The sequence below is a fragment of the Ceratina calcarata genome, unplaced genomic scaffold (genome assembly GCF_001652005.2).
Source record: "Ceratina calcarata isolate Rehan_Ccalc_2016 unplaced genomic scaffold, ASM165200v1 scaffold578, whole genome shotgun sequence".
Lineage (NCBI taxonomy): Eukaryota > Metazoa > Arthropoda > Insecta > Hymenoptera > Apidae > Ceratina > Ceratina calcarata.
The window spans coordinates 1-12,651 of record NW_017176996.1 but is presented as its reverse complement, the minus strand read 5'-3'; the positions used below and the strand labels follow the sequence as shown (position 1 = coordinate 12,651).

General features: G+C 43.8%; 1 protein-coding gene across 1 annotated transcript; it reads left to right on the top strand.

The window, feature by feature from the left end:
• Positions 1-456: 456 nt before the first annotated feature.
• LOC108629563 (collagen alpha-1(IV) chain-like) lies at positions 457-12,638 on the top strand (the record flags this gene model as incomplete). Its single annotated transcript, XM_018032321.2, has 3 exons — positions 457-518; positions 9,594-9,678; positions 10,113-12,638. Coding segments are annotated over exons 2-3 (2,593 nt in total), but the record flags the coding sequence as incomplete, so codon positions are not given.
• Positions 12,639-12,651: the final 13 nt, after the last annotated feature.

Sequence of the window (12,651 nt, the reverse complement as noted above, 5' to 3'; positions counted from 1 at the left end):
GAGCGAAGAGGGAAATAAAGATTGGATCTACGGCGGAACGGCACCGGGTACGCGATTCAGCAGTCGTATTCGTGTAATGTGTAACAGCATCGGGCGTATAACGATCGGGACACGGTTTATGCCCCCTTCCACCTGGACGAAGCCGCGATTCCTCCTTGTGTACACGCACACACGCGTACGCACGCACGTGCAGGGTGTACCGACGTTACGTACGACGTTGAACACACACGTGGGAAGCCAATTGGAGAGCCAAGACTTGGCCAAGTCTTTATAAGTAGGAGCCATCCGCGTCCTCAGGACTTACTCCCTCTCGAGAACGTGCCACGATCGGCAACCGATTTCCAGAATAGTTCCTGAAAACGCGTCTCTGCTGGCCATCGATCTTTTTATCAAGCATCTCGCGACCACGGGACAGATCGTGGACCGCATCGGTGCTTTAGGAAAAATTGGGAACTAAGTTGCGAGATGAAGACGCGCGCGTGTTAAAACCAACTTAGACTTCAACGTCACCCGTTGAGGTGAGTAAATTATTTTTCTATTACAAGTGCCGTGAACTATTTATCGATTTTAAAAAAACCCCATCTGAGTCCACTTCGTTCTTGAGGAAGCGATCTTTCCCAGGAACAATCGTGCCGCGAGTGATTTATTTCAATTTGGAATCACAGTGTTATGTATTACGAGTGAACATCTTGGTGTTTCCATTTTCTGGCAATATAGTATTTGTCGCATCCTCGTCGACCTGATCGAGCATTGACATATATTTACCAAAGGAAATCTCCCAATTTCTGGTCGCTGGCTTAGTTTCCTATCAAAATTCACTCACTTTATTTCTTTTATAATTTCAAGAAATCATATAAGTTTCTAGTCATTGGCTTATTTTTCTATAATCCTAATGTATAAAATTATTGTAGAAATATATAGCATTGAGTAGAAATTGTGACGTGAACAGAAATTGAGAAATTTACCTTAGTGTACATCTCATGGTATCGTGCTTTGATTCGTTATTGGAATATTAATGAGAAGAGTAATCAGACGATTTGGTTTGGCTACGTGCACACTGTCACTTTTAATTAATAGCATATTCGACGACTGAAGCTAGATCAAGGCCGTTCCCTGAGTCACCTGTATATTATCAGCATTTATTTCACGTATTATAATAATCGTGCAACGATGACGTAAAAATTTAGCTCGATCAATTCGATACATCGCACGTCCTGATGAGTCCTTGCATGGCCACTCTGTATATCACGTTGCGATATAATTGCAATTCGACGAAATGAGGCAATGATAGATTAAAGTGCACACTTGTGTGCACGTTGATTGATACATTACTTGCTAACGTGATCTGATAATTATATTTGACGAAGCATTCTCTATTACTGAATACTATAATATCTGCAAACTACTAGTAGGATTCTTTCCTGTTTATAGAAGTAACAAATACTTTATTTTGAATTGAAATTCTAGTTTACTTCGGATACTTAGTATTTCTTTACATGTTACTGCATATTGTGTTCTTTTAAATTATTTTAAACTCCCATAAATGTATAAGTATTCGCTGTCTAGTGATAAAGCGAGCAACATTATTAGGGATAACTATTGGGGTTGAAAAATAGTGAAAATGGGTTTCTTCCTGTTTGTTAATATTTCTTTTATGCTATGAGGTGTCCAAGTGATTTTTGCTCGAACGTATAACGAAATCAAATGAATAAAAATGAATTTGTGGACTTTTTAAAATTCATACCTTCTTAGGTTTTTTTTTACATATATCTCAGTATTTTTAAGATTGATGACTTTTCGTTGCCAATGCAAATATTTAACAATTAAACGAATCATCTAATAAGGAGATGAAAAGGTGTAAAATTTATATTTACAAAATTTTCATTATCTTTCAAATTCCATAACTTAACGACTTGATTTTTGTTCATTAAATATTTCTATTCTATACATTTTGATATTGAAATTTGAATTGATTAAAAACGATAATTAAAGGGAGCGAAGCCGGAAGGGGGAATGCTATTCTCTGATACGAAATCGAAGTTTCTTCTAAAGTTTTTGAACCGTGAGGTACGAAAAATGGCACAGTTCATCAGCAACTCTTACGAGCTGCGATTACCGGTGTCGCGTAACTGTTTTACCGGGTTACAGACACGATTTACAAAAGTTACAGCGTGTCGTTAGCGGACGTGCGGACGTCGAAAAATTCCCAGGCCCGATTGCCGATTCTCGTCGCGTCGGCCCGGCCGAAAAATCGCTACCTGTATTTGGATCGGCCGTGCATTCCGTGTAACCGGCCAGTCGATCTTGGCATTGAATCGTTCGATGCAGCTTCTTGTCCTCGACATTGTCATCGCCGCGCAACACTTCGTACACCGTAAATGGACCGGGTTTTTCTTAAGGTCGGAACATATTTTTGGCGATAGATTAATCGCTAGTAGGCGTCGTTGAATATAGATAAGTAGGAAGTAGTTAATATGAACAGTAACGCTTGTTCAAATATTTATAGAGTTGCATGCGCAAACGTGATGCGCACTAGAGGACAAAATGTTGTGTCATTCGTCAAAATAGCTCGTTCGATGACTTAATTAATTTTACATAAAATTCAGTTCGCTATGACGATGTAAACTCTGACTAAATGATAGCTAGATGAAATGGAAAGACATAACTTTTACCGAAACACCTAGTTGCAAGCTGGAAGTAAAACGCGTTGTGCACACGTCACGGATGCACACGTGGGTTTTTCATTTTCTTTAACGATCCATTCTTCCCGGGGTTTCAGACAAAAACTGAGCATCCGCGAAGGACATTCCACTCGTGCGGTTCCACGAGCCGATGTGCACAACTTTTCTTGCACCGATTTATTTCGTTTCATTGTTAACCGGGGCAAGAAACGCATTACGGATGAATAATGCGGACTCGGGAAAGCATGAGTGCTTTTTGCGTTACTTAATCGATCACTCGCTTATGGTTCTACGAGCCGTAAAAGAAAAACAAAGCATTCAAATTTTAACAGGTATTAGGTATTACATTAATACAATATTGTTCAAAATTTTAAAAATTTGCGAGATTCTTAAAAAGTTTCATTAATTTGTTCTAAAGTCGAATTAAAAAGTCAAATTGCGTGGCAGCAGTTAAAGAAATTGAAATTGACCCATCGTCGAATTTATGAAGCATGAATAATTAAAAGAGAAAAATTAATAGAGAAAATGAATGAAAAATTATTAAATATAATATTTATTAAAATGAATTCAACCGATGCATGGTACGTTTACCGTTAAAGAGAAAAATCTCTGAGCGATTTCTCGTTATCAAAAAAATTACAAACCTTATCAGCAGAAAGTATGTTAAATTGCAGATAGTTAAAAACATTGTACGTAGCTTCATATCACTTTCATAAACATTCCGCAGATATCTCAGGGCTCATGCAACCTGAAGGCATAGTTATTCGCCGTCTAATATAATCCCCGCGTCAAATAAGTGAAACAAAAGAAAAGAGGCAGGATTTCTCGATCGAGAAAAATCAAATAAAAACATGCCGTTATTAAATGTGACTTTAATCGAAGCCTTGAGAGGTATCAAAGTTAAAAAGAAAAATCTCTCAGTGACTCACGCAACCAATGATATTCTCCTTGTAGAAAGAATCTATCTAATAACAATGCACCTTACTCTCAGCGACCATCATTGCAATCATGCCTAAACAATTTTCTCAAGAATTCCATTGTCTCCCACCTGCTTTAATTAGCCAGCCTGGCAACCGATTGACACTCTCGTTTACGCGTTCTTCGAGTAAAGATCATAATCGATCCGGCTAAATTCTAACAAGGTACAAAACGAACCTCGCGAGACAAATTGCTTTGGCGATAGCTTATTATTAATAAATCCGAAGAAGGGCCGATCGCGTGGACCGGAGCCTCGTTCATTGATTCTCTCGCATCGTAATTACGCCCTATTTATGTCGACGTTAATACCCGACGCGACGCCGCCGCGCATGTTTTCTCATTTTCTGTGCAAACGTGATGCACGAACAAATCTGAAGCCTTGAACCTCCCGGTTAGCATGCCCGCATGCGATGTATGATAAATCTGCGGGAGTTAGAAGTCGTGCCTACGAGGGAGGGCGGGCGGAGGGATCGCGGTCGCGAGCGAGGTGGACGGTAAAAAGGATCGTAGGGGACTGGGGTGAACGAGTGGTAAGGCTTGCACGCGCAATTTACAAGTATCCCTTTAATTGCGTGCCGCTGAGGATACGATTACCTCCGGCAAGGGAGGCCGCCGCCGGAGATCGCGAAACACGTTTGTCTCGACGCGCGGCGCCGCCGTTTCCAACCAGCGAAGCCGGAAAGTGGTCGCAGATTGAATTTAATGTTAGACCCGCCAGCACTTAACGTGTCGTATCGACAGATCGAAGACAGAGTCGTTAAAACACGTCGAGGAAAATTAAAAGAAGGAATTCACTTCGTGAGAACTTCTTTTATTTTAGGATGGGGGATGGGGCGATGGGGGCATATTTTCTATCAATTTTCTTGTTGCATTAGGAGAAAATGAGGTAAAATCTCTACTCACGTAATACTTGTCCTTTTCATGTTCCTCCAATTTAACGATTGTTAAATGAATTGAATAGGGAACGTTTGATTTTGTGAACGAGGAGTCCTGCGGTGACTTAATTACTTAGCAAATTCCCATGCCATTGCGCATCAACGATAATGTTAGGGAGAAGGGGGGAAAGCGTCGATGCGGTGGGAGAAGAAACGGCCTTGCGACTTTCAGCGGCAAGGCTGCACTTATTGCAGCGTAGCATGGCATCATAACAATCTAGGTTCACTGCACCGCGTCGCATCTGAATCGCCTATCTTCTTTGGGGTTCTACGTAGACTCCCATTATCCAGCTTCTCTGCTATTCGTTTCGCATCGTCCATGCTCGTTTACCGAACTGGTTCGATTAAGTAGAGGACTCCGCCACTCTTTCCCTTTCGTACGCTCCGCGCTCCCTCTGTACATCCGCTTATCTTCCCCAACCCTTTTTCTACCCTTTGTCGAATTTTCCTCTCTAACGAGCGGCGGACTGGATCCCGGCAAGTAGAGCAATCCGACGCCGGGAATTTCTCTTTTTAGAGCCGCGTTTATAGTTTCGAAGAACGATCCCCGGTTTCTGTACTTGTACGAGATTGAAAACTGGTTCGATCAGACTGGTCATTCCATGATCGTCAAGGCCGCGGTTGCTTCTTTTAACTTGTGAGAACCCGAGGATCGATCTATCTCACCGGTCTGATACATCTTCGTTCATAAATCTTCAGACACTTCCAACTGCTCATGAATGAAATTAATAAAATTACTACCTATTTATTACAGTAACAAAAAAAGTGGGAATTACATATAAGACCTAAAACTAATATATAAAATATAACAATAAAAAAATAATAATAAGTGAGGGTGCATACAATACTATTGTAGATAAAGTCAAGAATGATTCATGTGGACAAAAGAGTAATGAGGTCAAGTACTTCGCAAACTTTCACTAGTTAAATTAGAATTCCATATGCAATATAAATACTTCAGAAAATAGAAATAGAACTCGAACAGAAACAGAAGTATAGTCGTATCTATGCACAGTTGTGATAGGTCAGGAAAACGAAGATATCTTTATGATAGGCTTTAGGGATTTGCGTTGAACTTCCTCGATTGCCTGTATGTGAGTTTTATAATATGGAAACCAAGTGGTGGAACTGGTCTAACGAGAGAGTAATAAGCTACTTTTACAGTCTTGGAATTAAGGAAAATGTCCTGTAAATGAGGGTCTTAATTAATGTAATGGGTCTAAATTATGTAATCGTAAATAAATGATGAATATAAAAAATTGTAGTACAAATGAAGAATAAGGATTGTCATGTAAGACTTACAGAAACTTTTCCCTCTCATCTGCAATTTACTCGATTAGAATGAATTGCAAACAAGAATGTCTTTCTACGAATTGTCACGCTGCAATTTCTTTTTCCTACGTTGTCCGCAGATGAATTATCCGCAAGGATATCAATACTAATTTCGTTTTAACCAGACACCTCGATTTCCTGAATTGCGAGACGATTGATTTTAATTCGAGGCCATACGTTCCGCGATTGCGTTCCTTATCTTAACAGTCGTACCTGTCTCGCTTCTAATCAGGCGACGACGACACCTTCTCGAAAAAATAATGCCAGTCATTTGACGAGTTGCATCATTCAGCTCGTGCAGAAACATGTCAATCGCAATGAAGCATATAGAGTTAATTCATCATCTCGTATGAATTGATTTCGTCAATTCTGATCCCTCGGGTCGTTGATCCAAGTTTACGACCAATAAACAAGCATTAATTGTTAATTAAATTATTACTTTGGCAGGCCCGGCTGGAATCCGAAATCCTAGCCTTCCGGGTGCCCTTGGCTCGGTTCGTAAAACGGGAAACCACAGGCCTCGCGGGTAGATGTACAATTAATGATACCTTCTGACTCGTTTACTACTCTCCGAAAGTACCTCTCAGGCTCTTTCAAATTGCTTTGAATATTTAAAAAGCGTTCTTCGAAGGAGAATGCGTATTCTTATTCTCGAAGAATGCAATCCGTAATTCGTTGGCCTTGTAATTTTTACGACCGTAATATTCACGTGTCCCGCTGCAAATTAATTGCTAGAGAATAACTTGAAGACGCGCGTGTGCTAACTACTCGACGTCGGCCAGTCCTTGAAGCCTTTGGGTTGTCTCGATCAGCCAGCGGTAGCAGCAGGTGACGGAGTACAATCGTTTTATAAATAAGTCGTGTAACTCCTTAATGATCTGTCATTACTTCCATCCCCTCTCTCTCTCTCTCTCTAAACAAGTTTATGTTATCTTTTGGAAACGCAGTCGCACCTGTGCTTGCTCGTTATATTGCAAGTATTGGTCGTCCAGCTAAGTGCTTATAAATTGTTGCCGACGGCACACTATTAGTAGTAAATTATCGCTTAGATCGAGACTATGATAAGCGTTGTATTCGCGTGGGATAATAATCGAGATCTTTAATTAATATGCCAAAGAACAGTTCAAATTATTTATAGTAATTGCTTGCTATTTAACATACTTTCTGCTGATAAGATTTGTAATTTTTTCGACAATGCAAAGATCGCCCAGAGATTTAATAGTAAACTTAGCATACAAATGACGATTACCAAGAATTCTTGAAGAATTTTTCTGAACCACTTGTCTTCCGATCGAACGTTACTTAAAATGCGACCCGTGATACGCAATCCTTCTGTTTTTCGCGATCCTCGACGAATCGGGAACACGGTCCGCACGGGATACAGTCGATTTGTATTCAAACAGCGAATCTCGTGTGAACGAGGTCTGCACCTTCGACGAAATACGAAATGTTTCATTCAGGAAAGGTGCTTCACCCAAACGAGACATTCACACTATTTATTTTTCCACATGAGAAATATCCTCTTATAAGTCTATTTATTTATTTTCAAATTCAAGTTTCAATGGACTCGAAGTAAAATTTTATTCAAAATCTTCATTCGGAAATTCAAACAATTTTTCAAGCATTTAATTAAGTGTATACTCCAATGCCAAGATCATTGACACTGACATTGAATCGCGTGCATTATGTCACCACTTCTCTCTCTTTCTCTCTCTCTCTCTCAGGTTGTATGGTATGTAGTAGCGAGGAGCCGAGAAGAGAAGGAGCCGCATTCCCGCGTTATGTCACTGTTCATGCAATCCTCTTTTCACTCGCGGCAAGCAACAGGAGAAAGGACCAGAAGAGCGTAGCCGACGTTTTCAACGAGAACAGCTTTCTCTGTCCTCGTACCTCTTTACGAGCCGTTCAGGATTTATCGTTCCACCTTTCGACGGCTCTGTACGCGTCCCGACCGCGTGCAGTCGTAGGTCGTGCACAGCGCAATTCGTTACGAGGCTGTCATAGGCGAATGGTATTTATGGCAGCGGATCCAGTGCGGCGCGCCGTGCTTAGGCGGAGGTCCGGAGAGTAGCAGAACGTCGATGATTAATGAACCGAACCGAACGGAGACCTAATCGGTGACGTTGGCCCCAGTATGATTTATTTAACGTCGCGAATCGAACTCCAATAACTGAAACGCGCCCGGCAAAAATGAGTCGGTGTAATAAGCGAACAAACACCGTGACGTATTTCATGATTATCTTCGGAATGATTGATACAGCTCTCGCATATTCGTACGACTAAATCTACTCGGGAGATACGCTGACGCTGATAATGTTATATGGGTACGGGGTAATATGGTTTCAGATTAGAATCGATGACGGTTTCTTCGAGCCCGTTCGATGTTTCCGAACGCGTCGATCGATCTTCGGAACGATTGACAATATCAGCCGGCCGGAGATGCATCTCCGTGAAATATCTCGCGTTCACGTTCCTCGCGTGTGGGTGAAGATTCTAAATGCGAGGGGCGCGAGGAACGCGAGAGCGAATTCTACCGAAGAAACTTTTTTCCTGGCCGATCGCGATAAAACCGTAGAAACTGTTGGCGAACGCTGGCACCCGGGGTCTCGCGTGATGCTGCCTCGGACGTGCAACGAGATAAACGCGCGGAATGATACTTTCTGACAGAGGTGAACGCGCCTGACGATGGGCATTACCTCGACGCGGCGGTGGGTAGTTACCGGTAAACCGATAGCGCTTGGCTAGTTGAATCTCGGGTACTGTTATGTCATAAACGATCGAGAACACTGTTACCGTTTAACCGGTAATGGGTTGCATTAAATGATTTGCATTGTAAATCGAAGAGAGCGAAGGAGCCAAGACGAACTTAGTCATTCACCTCGAGCTTTCGCATTATTCCGCTCACGGGGTCGCTTATTTACGGTTTCGAAGACAAAAGGAAAAAGAATCTCTATCGGATTAAATCATTAAAGGCGTGTCGGAAATCAGTGTTAACGTAACTGTACAATCAACCGCGGATATTCAAATTGCTACCCTGACATGTGTGTGTGTGTGTGTGTGTCTCTATCGAAAAATCGGGGTCACGGATCACGGATCGTGGATACGCGTTCGAAATGAGAATAGGTTTGATCCTGGACGATCGATTATGCGGGAATTATTCTGAGTAAGGTCAGGGGGCCTGACAGTTAGAATCCCTTAGCCGAGGCTCCTGGGAGGAAGATTGGACGCGGGCCAAGCGGGACTAACTGTCTTCCATCGTTTATCTCTCAACGTTTATGCGAAATTCTTAACTGAGGAAACCCACGCCCATCGGCCTAGAAATCGGACCGGGTTACGTCACGTTGTATTGTCCCGTTCAAATGATGAATACTCGATTGCGATTCGGTCACGATTTATGGGTGTACGTCAGAGATCTGTGAACTCTCCTTCTACTGATGTTGAATTACATATTGTGTTCTCGTACATTTTCTTCAATTATTTTTTGAATGATGCTTTGCAATGAAAACTAATTATTGTCATAAATAAAAAACAATTAGTATAAATGTTTTAAACGTAGTTTTCCATAACACTTTTTTTTGACTCGCCAAGTATTTTGGAATTTACAATTTGGCCCACGTAGGCAAAACAATAGGAACCACTGCATTAACTGAATTGTTTTATTTTACAGATAAGTCAAATTGGAACCATGAGGACAGGCATACCGACATTGGGTGTCCTGACAATATTAATTTTATCAGCGTTCGGACAAAGCTGTAAGATTTTCTACATCTCATTTGTACTTCGTGTTAAAATTACTTTCGAGTACGCGAAAGGTTTGCGGCGAGGGTTCTTTTAAAAAAAACGCGTCAACTATCTATTTTCTTGACAAGCCCATTTACAGCGCGGTCTCGCGAGACGCGTGATGCGTTTACTGATTCTACGGAGCATTGCCACTGTTTTTGCTTTACTTCATCTCCTTCAGCAACGTTGTTGTTGTTGTTGTTGTTGTTGTTCTTGGTGTCTCGAAACTGGTTTCCTTACGAGTCGTCCAGCCTTGAACGCATCGAAGGCAACATTTCTGAGTTCCTCACGTTCATCACATACGATCTTAACTTTGAATTCTCCTATTCACTGTGAACCTTTCGATTATAGCATTAAAGAGTCAGTATTTTATTTTATTTTTTTACAAATATTTGTATTATTTCAGTGGAAGATGACGACTACTTCGATCAAGAAACGCTACCACCGGGTTTCATAAAATTGCCAGATACCCGTTGGAAATTTCCACCTTGGAAACCAGGGAACCCGGGATGGGGCAAATCAGGGTTCCTGTGTATAGAAGAAGGGTATCACCCCGATCCTCACGACTGTAGGGTGTTCTACAGATGCGTTGATTGGGGCAACGGACGGCCCTTGACAAGTTTTAGATTCGAGTGCGCGTACGGCACGGTGTTCTCACCAATCAGGGGAAACATCTGTACGCACCCGCACGAAAGCGGTAGGGAGGAATGTGGAGGTCGTTACAATACAACCTCGTCGGAGTCTACACGAGAGACGACGATAATGACGACTACGTACGTTCCATCGACTGAAATCACAACCACGACTAAGGAACCTCAAACACCGACACAGACAACGACGTTAAGTCCGCCCACGACGACTTTACGTCCATGGACGACGAGCATTCAAACTACAACGAATAGTGTACCGACGAGCAGCGGTCAAGTGCAATGCACACAGGAGGGATTCCTTTCCGATCCACACGATTGTAGAAAATTCTATAGATGCGTGTATGATGGCAAAGGGGGATTCACAAAATATGAATTCGAATGCGGGGTCGGAACTGTGTGGGATCCGGAAATTGAAGGGTGCAATCATCCATGGGCTGTGTCACGTGAAGATTGCAGAACAACTGGAACTCCAGGAATACCAGGGACTTCTGGATCTTCTGGCTCTCCAGGAACTACTGACACATCTGGAACTTCTACCGTTTCTGAGTCCACTGGAACACCTGGCATACCCGGATCGCCAGGCACTCCTGGTACTCCGGGCACGCCCGGCACTCCCGAAAAACCAGGTACGCCTGAAACACCAAGCACACCAGGATTCCCTGGCACACCTGGGTCTCCAGGAACTCCTGGAACACCTGGAACACCTGGCACTCCTGGTTCTCCTGGAACACCCGGAACGCCTGGCACACCTGGAACACCTGGCACTCCTGGTTCTCCTGGAACACCCGGAACGCCTGGCACACCAGGAACTTCAGGAACACCCGGTACAGCTAGTACACCTGGCTCCCCCGGAACTCCAGGGACTCCTGGCACACCAGGAACTCCTGGAACACCAGGCACCCCCAGCACACCCGGATCTCCAGGAACTCCTGGGACTCCTGGCACACCAGGAACACCTGAAACACCAGGCACACCTAGCACACCTGGATCTCCAGGAACTCCTGGTACACCAGGAACACCCGGAACGCCAGGAACTTCGGGAACACCCGGTACAGCTAGTACACCTGGATCCCCCGGAACTCCTGGGACTCCTGGCACACCAGGAACACCTGGAACACCAGGTACACCCAGCACACCTGGATCTCCAGGAACTCCTGGCACACCAGGAACACCTGGAACACCAGGCACACCTAGCACACCTGGTTCTCCAGAAACTCCTGGCACTCCTGGCACACCTGGATCTCCAGGAACCCCTGGTACTCCTGGTACACCAGGAACACCTGGAACAACGGGCACATCCAGCACACCTGAATCTCCTGACACACCTGGTACCTCTGGATCACCAGGAACTGATGGCACACCTGGTACACCCGGAACGCCTGGTACACCAGGAACACCCGGTACGCCTGGCACACCGGGAACACCCGGTACATCTAGCACACCTGAATCTCCTGGGACACCTGGCACACCTGGGTCTTCTGGAACTCCCGGAACTACTGGCACATCGGGCACTCCAGGCATACCAGAGACTCCGGGAACACCCGGTACACCTAGCACACCTGGTTCTCCAGAAACTCCTGGTACTCCTGGCACACCTGGATCTCCAGGTACACCAGGGACACCTGGCACACCAGGAACACCAGGTTCTCCCGGATCATCCGGAACGCCAGGTACATCAGGTACACCTACATCACCAGGCACCCCTGAAACTCCTGGCACACCTGGAAGTGGCACACCGGGATCTCCCGGTACACCAGGAACTCCAGGGACATCTGAACCAACCGGCACACCAGGTAGTTCTGGTACTGTTAGCACACCCAATAGCATTGGCACGTCTACAACACCTGGTGATTCCGGCACAAATAATACTTCTGGGAATGTCAGCACTACGGACACAAATGGCACAACTGGCACATTAAGCATTTCAACATCCACTATTTCTAGCACGTTTAGCACTGTCAGCACTACTGAAGCAACAAAAACTCCCGCAATATCTAAGACTCCATCGACTACTACTTCCTCAGAAACTGGCAGTACAAGTTCTACATTACCTCCCGAAACATCTAGTACAAGTGAATACACCGACACTCCCAGTTCCACATCCAGCCCTGAAACTACAACTACATCCGAAACTCACAAAACGACTCCGTCCACCGGCAAAACCCAGACACCACATAGTTCGAGTACTCACACACTTAGTAGTACAACCACTTCTGAAACTTCGACTCCCTCAGAAACTCCGAAACCGCCAAGTAGTTCAACTCCATCCTCTACTGTTAGCAGTACGACCACTTC